This window comes from Torulaspora delbrueckii, chromosome 1 (assembly GCF_000243375.1).
Source record: "Torulaspora delbrueckii CBS 1146 chromosome 1, complete genome".
Taxonomy (NCBI): Eukaryota; Fungi; Ascomycota; class Saccharomycetes; order Saccharomycetales; family Saccharomycetaceae; genus Torulaspora; species Torulaspora delbrueckii.
In genome coordinates, this window is record NC_016501.1 from 74,821 (window position 1) to 90,437 (window position 15,617).

The window sequence follows — 15,617 nt, forward strand, 5'->3', positions numbered from 1 at the left end:
ATACTAGTATGGTCACGTGTTTATGGACTACTAAAAGTTGTAAGCTGAAATATCCATTAATCTGAGCTCTAAATCATTCTTATGAGTTCTTTACAACTTCAAATGGACTCATATTATGTGATAGTTTAGTCTTTTTATCAAGAGCATTTTTTTTATTTTCTATCGCTATTACTAAGAGTATTTTAGCCTCTAATGAAGCTACAGTCAGCGAACTTTGTCATAGAATGCATCGATATCCGCCTGTGTCATGTATTTGGTCTCTGGGACCATGAACCATGCAAACACAGCAGATACGAGTAAAAATCCAGCAAAGAAATAACCGTATAAGAAACCAATTTGATCAGCTATTATTGGAGTCAGAAATGAGACGAGGAAATTACACATCCAGTAGAAAGATGTGCAAACTGCCATTGAAGTGGCTTTAGTTCTCATTGGGAAAAGTTCTGCAACAAGAATCACCGTAACTGGTCCCAAAGTAGTGGCAAAGAATATCAAATAAACACATGTTGCAATGATGACCACAACATAAGAAGCAGTACCTCTTGGTGCAAAGCTTCCAACACTGGCGTAAACAAGCATGCAGCAAAACATACCAATTGATCCAATTAATAAGCTTGGTCTTCTACCACTCGCTTGAACAACATAGAGACCGCCGAAAGTTGAAAGGAAGTTCACCAGTGATAGTATTATTGTAACCACATATGAATCCATTTGGCGGGCTTCAAATATCGTAGTCCCATAGTAGAAAAAATAGTTGATTCCCGATAGTTGTTGGAATGACATCACGCAAATACCGACGAGTAGACGTAATCCGAGTCTTGGCCTACTTCTTGCCCAATCCAAAATGTCTTGACTTTTGTCCTCCTTACGACTCTTATGCTTCTCTCTAAGGCTTCTATCAATAAATTCTAGTGTCTTGGGATCTGCTCTCGATATAGCGTTCATCTTGGCAAATGATGCCTTAGCGTCAGGAATTGCATTCTTGTGAACTACCAAAAATGGTGCTGATTCTGGTGTAAAAATCAGACCAATCGTTATTATCAGCACCCAGAGGTACCCCAAAATTAGTGGTAACTGCCATGACATATTCCGAACATCATTATCCAGCACTTGATGGCAGAAATAATTAACAATGTTACCCATCAGAATACCAAGCGTAGTCTGCACTTGATATGATCCAATCATGGTTGAGCCGATTGTAACTGGTGCAATTTCTGATAGATATATTGGGACTAAGACTCCAGTGGAACCAACTGCAAGGCCGGTAACAATTCTTCCGATGAGGAACTGTATCCAATTTGTATCGTTCATCAGTGTTATCCATAGACCCACGCAATACACCACCAACGCAACATAAATTCCAAATTTACGTCCCTGATAGTCACCTAATTTTGCCAAAGTTAGACCTCCAACGGCTGAGCTTACGCTAAATACCGAAATGATCAGGCCGACCGAGATCGCTGGAAGCCTTCTTTCTCCAGTCCAGGTATTCACTAAAGTACCAAAATTCTGACTGAAACTCTCCATATTGGTTATCCCACCAATGGTTCCAACATCCCAACCAGCCAAAAATCCACCAAATGATACTGAGGTACAAAGCATGATCGGGACCGCTAGGGCTTGTCGTTCTCTGGCGATTCCGGAGAACGCAGGCGTGGAAAGTTTCGCACTGCTAGTCATCTTGGCAGTGTTGTAATTCGATTCACCCGTGTAGTGTCCTATTGGGGTGCTCATATTTGTTCTTGGATTTTTGCAGTTGCAATTGACTAAAGGAGAATATATTTTCGAAATGTTTAATCAATTTCAATTAGTTTTATTGTTTTAATTTATTAATTTATTAATTTATCTTTTTGTGACCTTTTTTTATTGACTTAGTTCAAGGCATGTGCAAGCAGAATACCCTGTATTGTGCACCAGGACTTCAATTTAGTGACTTTACCGAAAGATTCCGAAACCTCAGAATGCTCGATAGATCATTAATTTCTCGATTTCATATGTGATCATAACTATTTAGATTTTAAGAATAATTACAATAATTACAAAAAAGTGAAACTTTCTCACAGTTTATTGGATTATTCGCACTCCATCAGTGTATTGTAAAGAAGTCTATCATAGTGCAACCGTCTGTTCATCACTTTTCTTGGCGCTGACACTTGATCGTTTCTTGTTTTGACACATTTTTTTGAAGGTCGAGCGATACAAAGCTTAGATCTTATATATCTGGGGGTTAATGAGCAAGCTTCATAATAGGATGTATACTCTAAGGACCATAAAGACTATTTAATAGCTAATTGGTATGCCATCATATCAGAGTGAGGGGAAGGATGATACGCCTATTGAAATGGTGAACCTGCTTGAGCAGGAGGAGGGCTTTAGTGTGGACTCCGGTGTTGAGTTTAATGGCGGGAGTTTGATGAAGGATGTTGAATGGAAGGGTGAGAAGATCAAGGTTTATCCTTTGAACTATCAGACAGTGGGAATTGTAAGATGGCAGATTGCTGCGAATTTAGCAATGTTTATAATGTTCGGTTTGAACGATCAAACAACTGGTACCCTTATCCCCACATTAACGGAACGGTATGGAATCTCAAAAGTTGTGGTTTCAAATATTTTTCTGACCCAGGTGCTTGGTTATATGTTAGCATCTGTGCTTAATGAAAAACTGCACAAGAAATGGGGTATGCGAGGAGCGATGATTATATCAGCTGGATCTAGCGTGATATTTTTCTCTATACTGGCTTTACAACCATCGTCTTTTTTTGTTTACACCATTTGCTACTTGCCAATTGGATTTAGTATCGGCATAGCTGACTCTACTGCTAATGTTATGATTGGGAATTTAGAGACTCATAAAAACGAATGGATGGGAGTTACACACGGTTTATACGGAGCTTCCTCCATGATAACACCGCCCATTGTCTCTTATTTTAACAAATATGGTCGCTGGTCTGACTTTTTTTACATTCCTTTGGTAGTTTCATTACTGGGACTATTAATCATACTCGCGGCTTGCAGGTTTGAGACTGCTACAAAATATGACTACATTTGTACAGCACACAAAGCCGAAGATGATTCTACAGAGGAAGATGAAGAAAATGATAGCAGTGGGATTTTAGCCCTGCTCAAAAACCCTGCGGTTCTATTATATGCGCTGTACCTGTTCGTCTACTTGGGCGCAGAGATTACTACAGGCTCTTGGATGTTTTCTTATCTCTTGGCGACCAAATCGGATGACACTATATCGATGTCCTATGTCACTTCCGCGTTCTGGGTGGGTCTCACAGTCGGCCGGTTCCTATTGGGATTTGTCACAAAAAGAGTCTTTCCAAGCGAATACCGCGCCAGTCATGTCTACGGGCTTTGTTGTGTGTTCTTCTACACTATATTTACCCTTGTTGGCTTCATCAATACAGACTCTCAGTGGTACATCGGGATACTTTTCTTTGTACTATTCTTTTGTGGAGTATTTATTGGCCCACTATTCCCAAATGCCAGCATTGTCGCCCTGCAAGTATTGCCAAGGAAACTGCATGTCTCTGGAGTTGGCCTGGCAGTTGCCATCGGAGGTGCAGGGAATGCTGCATTGCCCTATCTTGTCGGGATTGCTCTCCATATAACTGGGATGAAATGGTTCCCTCTTATGTGTTGGATGCTTGTGGCTGCATTCACTGTGGTTTGGCTCATGTACCCAAGGTACCTCGCTGTCTAAAGGTGAACAAGATATAGATACATATTACGAAATTCATTATAGCTTAAGGAAGCGTGGTCTTCCGGCGCCTAAAGGACTGCCACTTTCGATATTTTGGTTCTGAAGTCAATGTACCTTTTGAGACGACAAGAGACTTTTTATAGAGCATATAATGTAGCTAATGGTTATTGATACTCTATTCTTCATTTTGGACATCCCGCGCACTGTGTTTAAAGTAGCGAATTGGAAATCATTATTGAACAAAGACTGCGTAAAGAGCAGTAAAACTACCCAATTGCAACCCTCAGACTATGAATGACAGCAATGTACAAGACCAATCCCAGAAACGATACCTAACGCAACGTCGAACCGTGGATATGAGCTCTCCATTCGAGAAATTGTACTACTATAGAAGGCACGGCTTAGAGCTACCGATCATCGAACCAGAAAACTCGTATACAACCGACATCATGCCACCGTGTGCTTACCGCTCGAGAGATAGGGTCATCAATTTTACAAACAAGTTTACTCATTTGAGTTCAAACAAAGTCAAGCATGTTATCCCAGCCATCAAATGGACACCTGAGGGAAGAAGGCTAGTTGTTGCCACGTATAGCGGAGAGTTCTCACTTTGGAATGGTTCTTCTTTTAACTTCGAGAGCATCATGCAGGCTCATGACTCTGCAGTGACTACGATGGAATACTCTCACGCCGGCGATTGGATGGTCAGTGGTGATTCCGATGGTACAATAAAGATATGGCAACCAAATTTTAACATGGTGAAGGAACTTGATAGGGCACATACCGAATGCATACGAGATGTTGCATTCAGTGGTAATGATTCAAAATTTGTTACATGTTCAGATGATAACATTCTAAAAATCTGGAATTTTAGCAACGGTCAACAGGAAAGAGTTCTATCTGGGCATCATTGGGATGTGAAGAGTTGTGATTGGCACCCAGAAATGGGTTTAATAGCATCAGCATCCAAGGATAATCTAGTAAAACTTTGGGATCCCAGGGTAGGACAATGTATTTCCACAATTTTGAAATTCAAACATACAGTGCTCAAGACAAGGTTTCAGCCAACTGGGGGAAATTTACTAGCTGCAATCTCTAAGGATAAATCGTGTCGAGTATTTGATATCAGACATAGTTTGAAGGAACTGATGGTCGTTAGAGATGAAGTCGACTATATGACTCTACTATGGAACCCAATCAACGAATCGATGCTGACAGTTGCATGCTACGATGGGTCATTGAAAGATTTTGATGTTGTGCAAGATTTGAAGAAACCGGTGCACACCATTCCCTACGCTCATGATAAATGCATAACATCGTTGTCATATAACCCGGTAGGCCATATACTGGCGAGTGCATCGAAGGACAGGACTATCCGTTTTTGGACAAGAGCTAGACCTTCGGATCCAAACGCATTTGATGACCCTACATACAACAACAAGAAAGTCAATGCCTGGTTTTTTGGGATCAATAACGGTATTAACGCTGTCAGGGAAAAGACAGAAAATGGAGCAGCACCTCCTTCCACTAACGGTACCGATGGATATAGCATACCGCCATTGTCATCATCGAGTAATACTTCATCTCTACCTGGTTTGGATTATGCCCCTTCAAAGTCGACAAGTCTACCAGGATTAAGTATATAGACTGAAATTAATAAAAAAACTTAGGTAATTAATTACCATATAATATCTATAACAAAATCTATCATCCTTTGCATCCAATGGATGTCTTAAAAAATCGATGTTACTTCACTGTGTGAGCAACATTTCGTAACTTCATTAAAGTGTCCCATGACCACTAACAACTAATGCAAGAGTCCTCCAGGTTTTTAGCCAGTAGTGCCTGCAAATTGCTAAAATACTCCTCATTCAAGATAGAGCTTAACGTAGATATGTAGCTCAAACCCCCAGGAGTGGGGCGCTGTTCAGCAGTTTTCATCTCTTCATTGAAGAACTCTTTAACACGTTCAATGTAAGTGTAGCCGAACATTCTGGTGTAATGTTCCACAAAATTTTCCATTAGGTTAACCATTTGTATCACTTCCTTCGCGCATTTGAGCGGAAAGTAGTTGTTGTTCATATGTTGGGATGTTACCAACCCGGTGTTAACAATATTGTATGCAAAGACCCCATGGCCCAAGCCTCGGTCATTAATCAATTTCACAATTGAATTGAATTCTTCGGTAGAGAAAGGTGTAAACTGTGAATAGTAATTTTTCAGCCTTCTGGCAAAATCACGAACAGCAAATTCATATGGTTTATCAAAGTAGTCCTCATTAAATGACTTCTTGTGAACGTTATACCTGATAAAGCTCTGGTCATCGCACGTGATTTGAAGTACTATTGGAGTTACATGGAAGTTGGATTCTGGGTTCTCGTTATAGGCGCATAACTCTTCGAAAACGAACTGTCTTCTTTGCACCCTGGAGTTCGTGGCATCGAAAATTCCTACATCACAAACATCCGAGTCCAGCTCTTGCAATAATTTGTCCAATGTGATCCTAGCGTATTTCTCCTTCTTTTCCGTATTCTTTGGATTAAATAAATCATCCGACGAGTTATTGGCCAATTCCATGGACAGTTTCCCCAGATTCTTGAAACTCATCTTTCTTCTCACTTTCCCAGCATTGAACACAGAACAACGCAGTGAATGAGTAGCCGGATTGCTTTGCAAGAAACGGATAAGTTGTGCAGAAATAGTTGATTTCCCAACAGCAGGAAGACCCACTAGAATAAAGACAAATTTGGAACCCTTTGCACCACCATTAGTATTAGTGATGGACCTTCGACGAAAGTCACGTGGCGGATCAAAACTCAAAGGTGACTGTGAATCGACTCTAGTCAGGTCTGGAAAACCCTCTGTGGCTATGTTGTTCAGTATGAGACCGTGCGGCAATGGCAGTACGTCTTCTTGTTCCTCACTTATCTCATCATTCTGGTAATAATAACTCGATTTGTTCAATAGTAAATTCGAATAACTCTTCTTTCCAAGCGAGAACAGCGAATTGGTAGAAGTAGGATTTGATTTCAGCGAGCCATTACGCGAAACGAAACTCGAAGAGCTCATCTTGTAGATTCACAAGTGAAAGCGTACCGCTGAATAGATGCTCGGCCTGACCACTACCGATATTCTTGGTTCAAAGCCGTCGAGCTTTATAATTTAATTAACTTCCCTGGAAAGTGGGACCAACAGGACAAAAAGAAAGAAGCGATAAAAAATTACAATCGCTCACCAAATAGTAATAAAATTGATCAACAACACACTCGAAAGGTACTAAACGATAGGGAGATGTCGCATGCCTTTCTTTAACTATGGAGGGTTTCGCCGTCTCAAAAAATTATCGCGAAATTTTTCCGCTTCGGAAAAATATTTTTCCGAATCTGGTAAGTTGTTCCGAGGAGCCAATACGTAATTTGGCACTGACCCATGGCCAGGCTGAGGTACTTGCAGACTAAGAGACTCCGTAACAGCTTAGGCTGAGCCGTTATCGATGTCAATGTCGATGTGAGCGAGCTTGTCGCGGATCTGATCGCATACTTGATCGATGTCCCATATTTCCTTGCGTTTGTAGGCGAGTTGTTCCTCCAGGAGCATGATGAGTGACTCTCGCGTTTGGTGTGGTCTATATTCGTTGAGCAAATGATGAATATTCACCAAGATGGTTCTAATGTGGTCCACCTTTTGTTCGTAAAGCGTCGGGTCGACGCTTAGGATACCGACAAGCTCAAGGTAATTGAGGAGTAAAGACTTAAGTAGCTTGTGCAGTTCCTTGATTTTGTTTTGATAGTCGTTGGTGTCCGCATCGCCGGCCTTCTTGTACAGTTGTGTAAGCCCCATGGTCTCTAGGTCCGGCAATTGATCTTTGAGTTGCCACACGCTTCCGAATGCCCTGTATTGAGAGCTCTTGGGTAATGGAGGAGGGATTAGAAAGTCCAATGGGCATTGAGGCTTCTCCTCGTCTTCTTCAGCGTCACTTTTAGCATCTTTTTTGTTCTTGATGTACTCGGGTAGCTTGTCCAGGTTCTCCTGCGTGAAGAACTTGATATAGGGCGGAGGAGGGGGGTAAAGAGCGCTTATTTCATTTGTATCTGCGGTTGACATCTCTTAAGGGTAATCGAATCCAGCCAATGGCTATTTAAATGTCTGTTTTACTGATCATCGGTTCATAATTTACAGTTGAAGACCTGTTTTCTATTATGTGAAAAGATGCGCTTCGCGCATCTTGGAACTAGCAAGGTATATTCTAGCTGAAGTCAGCGTATAAAAGCTGATTATAAATATTTAAGGGGGTATTAGGAGCTTGATTTGAACGGTTCAAGATGAGTGAAGCTGAGAAGATGGATGTGGACTCTGAAGGTGTGGATCAGCCGGTTTCCGAGAGCACTCAGACTTCAAAGACAAAACCCAAGAGATTCGAGATCAAGAAATGGACAGCTGTAGCATTCTGGTCGTGGGATATTGCTGTTGATAACTGCGCAATTTGCAGGAACCATATCATGGAACCTTGCATCGAATGCCAACCTCTGGCTATGACTGATACAGATAATGAGTGTGTAGCGGCATGGGGTACTTGTAACCATGCCTTCCATCTGCATTGTATCAACAAGTGGATCAAGACTAGAGATGCATGTCCTCTAGATAACCAACCCTGGCATCTGGCACGGTGTGGACGATAGTCGCCTATATATGGAGGTATGTTATGTTACAATTTACAGATCAATTATAGTAGCGTTCATTACGGACAAAGGTTCCCCATAGGCACCATGAAGAGCATGAGTTTGACATGTCACTATAAAATGCTTCCTCATTGGTTTTTGGCTTAGTTTTGTAGTATTCTATGAAGAAGAGGTACTGCCACTTCCTTCCAAGTAGAGCGCTGTTAAGCGGACGAGAGTTGATTGAGCACATGTTAACAGAATGGTTTTTGAGAACCGTTAGCACCTCGACAAGGGCGCCGGGGTCATCCTGTTTGACTGCAAAGGTCATCAAAGCCACTCTCTTCGAATTCGCAGGCTGTGTTGTGTCAGTGTGACTTCGTCTCTTAAAAATGAGAAACCTCGTTGTGTTTCCCAGTATGTCATTGATCTCGCGATCAATGATGTATGCCTTATTGAGTTTGGCTGCGGTCTCACTCGCTATGGCCAGGTTTAAGACAGAGTCTTCTTTGGGGCTCAGTTGGGCTTTACTTACAGCTTCAGACGTGGAGGCTGTATCAATCCTTTCTACAAAGGTATTGGGGCACTTCTTTTTTAACTGTTCGAGGTAACCACTAACTTGTCCCCAGACTTGCGGATGTGAGTGAATTCTTATCTTCTTGTATATAGGCAAAGCATCTAGCTTGATGTCATTTGGTGATATCAAACAATGTGCAATTGAAACGTATTGCTCTCCGACAACTTCTATGGTTGGGATCACTCGATTGTTGTCAGTGCTGTCATTCAAGCCTGCCATCATCCTGTCTCGCAACAAATCATAAGTGAACACGACTTGGCCATTGGTCGAATTCTCTAATGGAACTACAGAGTAGTCAATAGTGTGGTCGTTCTCTAATTGTTGGAAACATTGAGGTATCGAATTGGTGGAAACGAAATGCGCCTGCGGTTGAGAACCGAACTCTTGCAAGGCAGCCTGATGCGTATAGGTACCCTCAGGTCCTAAAAACGCCACTCTGACTGACTGATCAGGCTTTGATTGCTCCATCAGTGACAATCCGTTCCCTGCAGCCAGTTGTCTATAGGCCTTATGTCGGTTTGTCAGCGAGATGACTGTCAATTTTGTCGATTGATTTGATCTGGATATATAAATTACTATATGATATTTACAAAGATTTGACGTCTTTAGTCAATTAGTTTTCCATAGATTGAGCCAAGGATATCAGAGCATCGACACTAAAATCTGGGGAGCCCTTGGTAAAATCGCGGAGCAGTTTAACTCTTTGTTGAGCGACAGGCGTTTCTTCACCCATAGCACCCCAGAATCTCTGAACATTGAGCAGCAGAAGCTGCGCATCTTGTAGGGAAATGTTCGTATCTGGCTCCACTTGACCATTCATCAAAATTATCTTCTTGTCAGCAGCCATTTCGGAATGGAATTGGAAGATAGTATGTGGTTTGGAATATTCGTTGTGCAATTTGAACTCCGCTAAAGAGGTCATTATGCAGTGGACTGTGTTAGGTCCGACAAACTGCCACTGAATATAATGTAGTTCAACACTTTGATTTTCCTTTGCATCCTTTCCATCATCTTGACTCTGTCTGGGTAAGGGAAGAACAAAGATCGGATTACTCTTTGCATTTACTATCATCTTTTCGAAGATATCAACAGGAACTACAGCACACAACGCATCATCCTTACTCATCCACTTGGCTCTCCAAAGAAACTCTACTTCCTGCTTCGAAAGCTCTTTGATCTTCTCGACGTCCAAAAAAGAGTCCAGCGTCTTAAAAGGGATCTTCGGCTGACTTGCATCAATGGGTCCCTTCGACTTAGTCATTCCTGCGTTATTTGCAGACATTTTCATACGTTGTTCGTAATCCTCAAGTTCTTTCAAAGGATCAATCTTATTAAACTCTTTCTTCTTAGCTTCGAGCTCTGTCTTGGAACTTAGTAAAAATTGGTCTACGGAATTAAAACCTTCTTCTTTGGCTTTCTTCAGCAATTTTTCGTGGTATTTAGTCTCCACAGGATCAGTAGAGTAGTGATTGAATGAGTTTTTCGATAAGCGTTGAAAAGTATTCTGTGATACTAAAGATGCCAATCTAGCCTGAGTCAGCGGAGTGCTCAATCGTTTTGGAATTTGTCTCACTAAGTAGGACATGCAACATAAAATAGCGACTAGAGGTTCCAATGGCAACGAGTAGTCCTAAGATGATTAGTTGTTCTCTTTATATAATGTGCTCTTGAAAGTATTTTTTTCACTATTTCAATGCAAGTTACCAGGGTAATAGCTTCTATCTCAATGATTGAGATAACAGCTAGTCATCGAGCCTCTAGGCGCTGTAGTTATAGCACTTCTGAGAACTCGATCCGCTGTTTTGAGGTGACAAAGTGCCTAAGATGGCGGAGAAGTCACTGAGCGCAGATGATTGCGTACTTTTACAATTGATGGACAAGTTTAAGCCACATTTGAAGCCCTATGCTTATCGGCAAGATGCGTGGTCAAGGGTGTTGAATGAGTACAATGGATTGACTGATAGTTTGTATCGGCAGGCCCGAACACTGAGGGTTAAATTTGAGAAAATGAAACAACTGTGCAAAGATAGTCACCGTGGGAATATTGATCTTGAGAACTTTGAATTGCTGAAAAAGCTAGCTGATGAGACAGGTGAAGGGAAGTCGAAACGTTCCAAAGTTAAGAAGAATCATGTTAAAAAAATGGCTTCAGCCGAATCCTCACTCCGGCCCGACTTCAATATAGATCATAAAAGTTCTACTCTACTGGCGGATGAAGTTGAGATTATTGCTCCTCAAATTAATACAACTCAAAGAAATGATGGTCTGCAACCTCCACCTTTGGATAGCATAGTCGTTGGATTTGGTCAGGGTCTTGATCCTGCCAGTCTTGCAACTTTGCCTACATACGATCACCCGATGGCGAGAGATTACGATGGCTCCTCTCCACTATCTAATAAGTCTTCGATATCGAGGGTACACCAGAATCAGAATGGAAGCCCGGCTATGGAAGAAGAAGATGACGACCCAACGCAGCCGCCTCCATTGGATAGCATAACGGTCGGTTTCCGTCAAGCCCAGAAGTCTCGCAATCATCAACTGGACGATGTTGCACGCCCAGGGACTTGAAACAAGATATGGGCTCTCTGCCAGCCTGTAATACTGTGTTAATGGCGAAGGCTCTGGTGCTTGGCTTGACCCTGGCCTTTCCTAAACTGGGGATCATATAACGACTGAACGACTTTAGCATTCCACATTGATCAAATATTGTACATACTTATACATTCTATCAGATTTGATTTCTTACTGCGACTAGCCTTTCCCAGCCGTCTGAATCATCCCATCTTCCTTTACCTTTGCTCATGAGAGCTTTAATTGTTGCTCTCGACTTGTATTTCCAATCTTTGCATACTAGAGACCCTGGTCCATGTCTACCCTCAAGCTCACCTAGAGATTCATATGCTGCTACCAGGTCTTCGCAGGCATCTACTGTTGCGTTCCATACCTTCTCATCTATTTCGATGTCAGGATTATGTGACACGGCTCTGTATGCCTTTTCGTGGCATTCTAATGCTGACCATGGCCTCTTTCTCCAAAGTTCAACTTTAGCGACCAGTCTCCAACATCTTGAACTAGTAGTTATAACTGAGGGAAGAATATCACAGACAAACTCAATGCAAGATCTCTGGAAATGAGTAAGCTTCTGATCGTTGTCTGCAGGGTAGTCAGTACGAACTAATAGCTCCACTAGCTTTTCGACAACAGGAAGATCAATTGAGCCCTCTCCAGCCTTGTCCCTCTTTATGTTGACCAAATGCCTGCAAGCTAGTAAAACATCGCTCCACTCATTCATTTTGGCTGCGACAAGCATATAATTTTCCCATATCCTCCAATTACTTTGAGAATCCGATGCCACGGCTCTTTTCAAACAACTTAGAGCTTCTTTCAACTTGTTTTGCTCGACGAAGGCGGCACTCAAATTAGACCATGCCATAGCATGCGTTGAATCCAAGGCCACGCATCTGGAAAAGGCTTCGGCGGCTAATTCGAATTTACCACATTCGAGACCAACGCATCCGTAAAAGTACCAGGTTTCGAAGCTCAATGGATACTGCCTCAAGGAGTCGTTCAGATGTGTTAGAGCTGCAGCATAGTCTCTTGTTAAACCAGATGAGGGAGGCGGATTGTAAAAGTATCTTCCCAGTGAATTTTTGGCATTAACATACTTACCAATTTCCCAACTCTTTTTCCACAGTTGAGGATCTTGTCTTATATCTCCAAGAATAGAATATGCTCTGGCATCCTTTGGATTATTAGCAATCCTCTGGAGAATTATCTCTTCAGCAATTTTCTCTTCGCCGACCGCTGCGTAACAGAGGGCAGCTTCACAAGCCATATGGAGCCTCTCATAAATTTCCACAGCTGATTTTAGAACACCAAGAGACATGTATTTTTCAGCCAGAGTGGCTTCTAAATCCCAGTGGGGAATAAACGGTAATTGATGAATATACCTTAATCTTGTAGATTGTTCATCGTTCGGCGCATTCGGTATTAGTCTTGTCTGAAGCTTGATTCCTAACTCTTCCACTAGTGATTGCATTTGAAGCAAACCACGTTCAATGGTTTTTGCCTTAGTCGTCTCCCCGATGGATCTTTCCCATAGTGCCCTTGAGAAAATTGTCCAATCCTTCGACCCTTGTTGATATATCACTCTTGAAATGATCGCAGCTAACTCTTCTTCAACAAGAGGGTCTTTTGCTGGAGAAGTTTGTCTAATAACATATAACCGCAGTAATAATTGGACATTATCATATCCCGAAAGCTGTGGTTGATTGTTGGGATCCAGATCTTTAAGTTCGGTTGGGATATTTTCCTGTCTTATGGCGACTGGAAGAATTCTATCCTCTTCCACACCAGTGCCATCAACCACTTTTTGCTTCTTCACAATCTGCTCATCTAGTGGTTCTGCAGCGATATCTTCGAAGTGAGGTTTTTCCAATAAGATTTCAGACTCTAATGCAATGTAATCGGGATTTGCGGAGTCCTTTAAATCTTTGCTGGCATCTAAGTTTGACGACGATTGTGCTAAGATGACCAATCCAGCATGCGCTTTCTGTTGAAACTTGGTTCTCTTGGCACGAGCACCAGTCATGATGAGACTGAAATTCGTCAATTTCTTTGCTTTAATTAAGGAAGGTAGGCATAAGTGCTCGGTGTTGATAGCTAAAGAGCATTTAACATTCTCCAAGTAGAAAATTGTGTAGAGACTAGCTTTCAAATCCTGCGAAGTCTCCTGTGGGAGATCTTTTGTCACCGCTTGGGCGAGATCAATCGAACTCAATATCGAGGACGCAACGGCTGGTTGACTCCCAGCCGGTTCATGTAAAAGTGAAACTTGAGCCAACAGAGCTCTTGCTCTCCACCAATGCGAGATAGCTAGCAAGCCTGGCGTGGAAGTCGCCGAGACCTCGGGAACTTCGAATTCTGTGTCAGAGTCAACGGCAAAACAACTCTGCTGCTTTGTTAGAAGTTCAAGCAGTAACAACGGAAGTATTAAGTAGAGAGGGTTCTCCGTAAGATCATAAGCTGGTTGGCCTCCCGCGTTCAACAACGAAATTGCTAATTTCCCCAGATCTTTGGACAAAATTTGATCTTTAAAAAGAAGCTTGTTCAAATCGATAGGTGCCAAAGGTCCAGTGAAATTGTTCTGAATGAAAGTCTGTAATAAAGCAATGGCGAACAGCAAGCCAAACCGACTATTAAAATGGCTAGATAGAAAGTCCCTGAGAGAATGAAGCAATCGCTCCTCTGTCAAGTCATCGTTCATCGTTGGAGAAACTTCAAGAGATCCCAAAAGGCTCTCTACCACTTTATATGGGTGTCCTGTCAAAATATTATGTGCAAAAGCCAGTTCCCTTGAATCGTATTCCTCAAAAACTTTGCCATTGAGAACCGCGGGGTCCGCCCCTATAAGCAGATAACTGTGTAACAGCACTTCCATACTTGTGATTACCTACCAGACAGTCCCTAGTGGCCTCAGATTAGCCTCCTTTGAGCTCATCGAGTTGATCTTAAGCGATGAGTTTAACTTAAAATTTTTCAGATCACCTCTAACGCGGACGCGTCAAGGAACCGCGTAAATGAAGGGTTTACTAATATTTCACACATTTTGCCAGAGATTCGAGTAGGGAACTAAACTAATCATGGCTAGTATGTGCATCTATCGTTACCACCATTATATTTGGCAAGATCGGTTTTACTAACGGTGAATTTTTTGGATTAGCTTATCAACCATATAACGAATATTCGTCCGTTGGAGGAGGTGATGGGGGTGGATTCGAGACAACTGATCAGAGACCCAATTCTAGCGAATCGGGTGGGGCACAGGGACGTTTCACGACACTGACTCCCGTTACTATTAAGCAGATTTTGCAGTCACAACAACAGGTGCAGGATGGACCATTTGTGATAGATCAACAGGAATTATTCCACGTTTCGTTCGTCGGTGTCGTAAGGAATATTGTTGATGAGACTTCTAATGTTAGATTGACTATAGAAGATGGGACCGGCCAGATTGATGTCAAGAAATGGAGTGCAGATCCAAACGACGTCGCTGCGAGCCAGGACGAAAATCTCAAGAAGAATTATAGTTCTCAAGTTGCGCAACAGTACCATATCGGGACCTACGTAAAAGTTTTCGGTGCATTGAAGGAGTTTGGTGGGAAACAACATGTACAATACGCTTTGATCAAAAATATTGAGTCCTTCAACGAGGTAATAACGCATCATTTGGAAGTCATCAAATGGTTTACAATTTCTAACGGTAAGTTTTCACCTTCAAAGGCTAATGCAGACGAGCAGGCTACTACCAGTAACAACGGACCTTCACTATTCGTTAGAGAATCAGATTCCCACGATACGGGCAACCCACTACAAAGAGTATTGGCGTTCTGTAGAGAACAGTGTGCGGGCAAAGATCCAAATAATTTTGCTGTTCAAGTGCAACTAATCGCTCAATCGCTGAACCTCGATGAGACGACCGTCAGAGATTGTTGCACAACTTTGACTGAACAAGGCTTTATCTATCCTACCATCAATGACAGCAAATTCTTCGCGTTGACGTCTTAAAATTGCTTATCTTTGTGGAAGTTTTCTGTATATTTCAAGCATAAATATTATGCAATTTACAGCTTCTTGTGGCGCGTTAAACCATTGAAATGACACAAAATTATAA

General features: G+C 42.0%; 11 protein-coding genes across 11 annotated transcripts; 5 read left to right on the forward strand and 6 right to left on the reverse strand.

The window, feature by feature from the left end:
* Positions 1-204: 204 nt before the first annotated feature.
* On the reverse strand, positions 205-1,734 carry HXT14 (Hxt14p; the record flags this gene model as incomplete). The annotated part of the gene is made up of 1 exon (XM_003678537.1): positions 205-1,734. One exon carries the CDS (start codon positions 1,732-1,734, stop codon positions 205-207), a length of 1,530 nt encoding a protein of 509 aa, XP_003678585.1.
* A 562-nt stretch (positions 1,735-2,296) lies between these two features.
* BSC6 (Bsc6p) lies at positions 2,297-3,709 on the forward strand (the record flags this gene model as incomplete). The annotated part of the gene is made up of 1 exon (XM_003678538.1): positions 2,297-3,709. The coding sequence occupies one exon, from the start codon at positions 2,297-2,299 to the stop codon at positions 3,707-3,709; it is 1,413 nt and encodes a 470-aa protein (XP_003678586.1).
* A 290-nt stretch (positions 3,710-3,999) lies between these two features.
* PFS2 (cleavage polyadenylation factor subunit PFS2) lies at positions 4,000-5,355 on the forward strand (the record flags this gene model as incomplete). The annotated part of the gene is made up of 1 exon (XM_003678539.1): positions 4,000-5,355. The coding sequence occupies one exon, from the start codon at positions 4,000-4,002 to the stop codon at positions 5,353-5,355; it is 1,356 nt and encodes a 451-aa protein (XP_003678587.1).
* Positions 5,356-5,509: 154 nt separating this feature from the next.
* On the reverse strand, positions 5,510-6,778 carry PFK27 (6-phosphofructo-2-kinase; the record flags this gene model as incomplete). The annotated part of the gene is made up of 1 exon (XM_003678540.1): positions 5,510-6,778. The coding sequence occupies one exon, from the start codon at positions 6,776-6,778 to the stop codon at positions 5,510-5,512; it is 1,269 nt and encodes a 422-aa protein (XP_003678588.1).
* A 405-nt stretch (positions 6,779-7,183) lies between these two features.
* Positions 7,184-7,813, reverse strand: MED7 (mediator complex subunit MED7; the record flags this gene model as incomplete). The annotated part of the gene is made up of 1 exon (XM_003678541.1): positions 7,184-7,813. The coding sequence occupies one exon, from the start codon at positions 7,811-7,813 to the stop codon at positions 7,184-7,186; it is 630 nt and encodes a 209-aa protein (XP_003678589.1).
* A 218-nt stretch (positions 7,814-8,031) lies between these two features.
* HRT1 (SCF ubiquitin ligase complex subunit HRT1) lies at positions 8,032-8,388 on the forward strand (the record flags this gene model as incomplete). Its single annotated transcript, XM_003678542.1, has 1 exon — positions 8,032-8,388. One exon carries the CDS (start codon positions 8,032-8,034, stop codon positions 8,386-8,388), a length of 357 nt encoding a protein of 118 aa, XP_003678590.1.
* Positions 8,389-8,428: 40 nt separating this feature from the next.
* On the reverse strand, positions 8,429-9,412 carry PHA2 (prephenate dehydratase PHA2; the record flags this gene model as incomplete). Its single annotated transcript, XM_003678543.1, has 1 exon — positions 8,429-9,412. The coding sequence occupies one exon, from the start codon at positions 9,410-9,412 to the stop codon at positions 8,429-8,431; it is 984 nt and encodes a 327-aa protein (XP_003678591.1).
* Positions 9,413-9,557: 145 nt separating this feature from the next.
* ATP11 (Atp11p) lies at positions 9,558-10,529 on the reverse strand (the record flags this gene model as incomplete). The annotated part of the gene is made up of 1 exon (XM_003678544.1): positions 9,558-10,529. One exon carries the CDS (start codon positions 10,527-10,529, stop codon positions 9,558-9,560), a length of 972 nt encoding a protein of 323 aa, XP_003678592.1.
* A 239-nt stretch (positions 10,530-10,768) lies between these two features.
* DAL82 (Dal82p) lies at positions 10,769-11,512 on the forward strand (the record flags this gene model as incomplete). Its single annotated transcript, XM_003678545.1, has 1 exon — positions 10,769-11,512. The coding sequence occupies one exon, from the start codon at positions 10,769-10,771 to the stop codon at positions 11,510-11,512; it is 744 nt and encodes a 247-aa protein (XP_003678593.1).
* Positions 11,513-11,672: 160 nt separating this feature from the next.
* On the reverse strand, positions 11,673-14,384 carry EMW1 (tetratricopeptide repeat-containing protein EMW1; the record flags this gene model as incomplete). The annotated part of the gene is made up of 1 exon (XM_003678546.1): positions 11,673-14,384. The coding sequence occupies one exon, from the start codon at positions 14,382-14,384 to the stop codon at positions 11,673-11,675; it is 2,712 nt and encodes a 903-aa protein (XP_003678594.1).
* Positions 14,385-14,586: 202 nt separating this feature from the next.
* Positions 14,587-15,511, forward strand: RFA2 (Rfa2p; the record flags this gene model as incomplete). The annotated part of the gene is made up of 2 exons (XM_003678547.1): positions 14,587-14,593; positions 14,667-15,511. 2 exons carry the CDS (start codon positions 14,587-14,589, stop codon positions 15,509-15,511), a joined length of 852 nt encoding a protein of 283 aa, XP_003678595.1.
* Between the last annotated feature and the right edge of the window lie 106 nt (positions 15,512-15,617).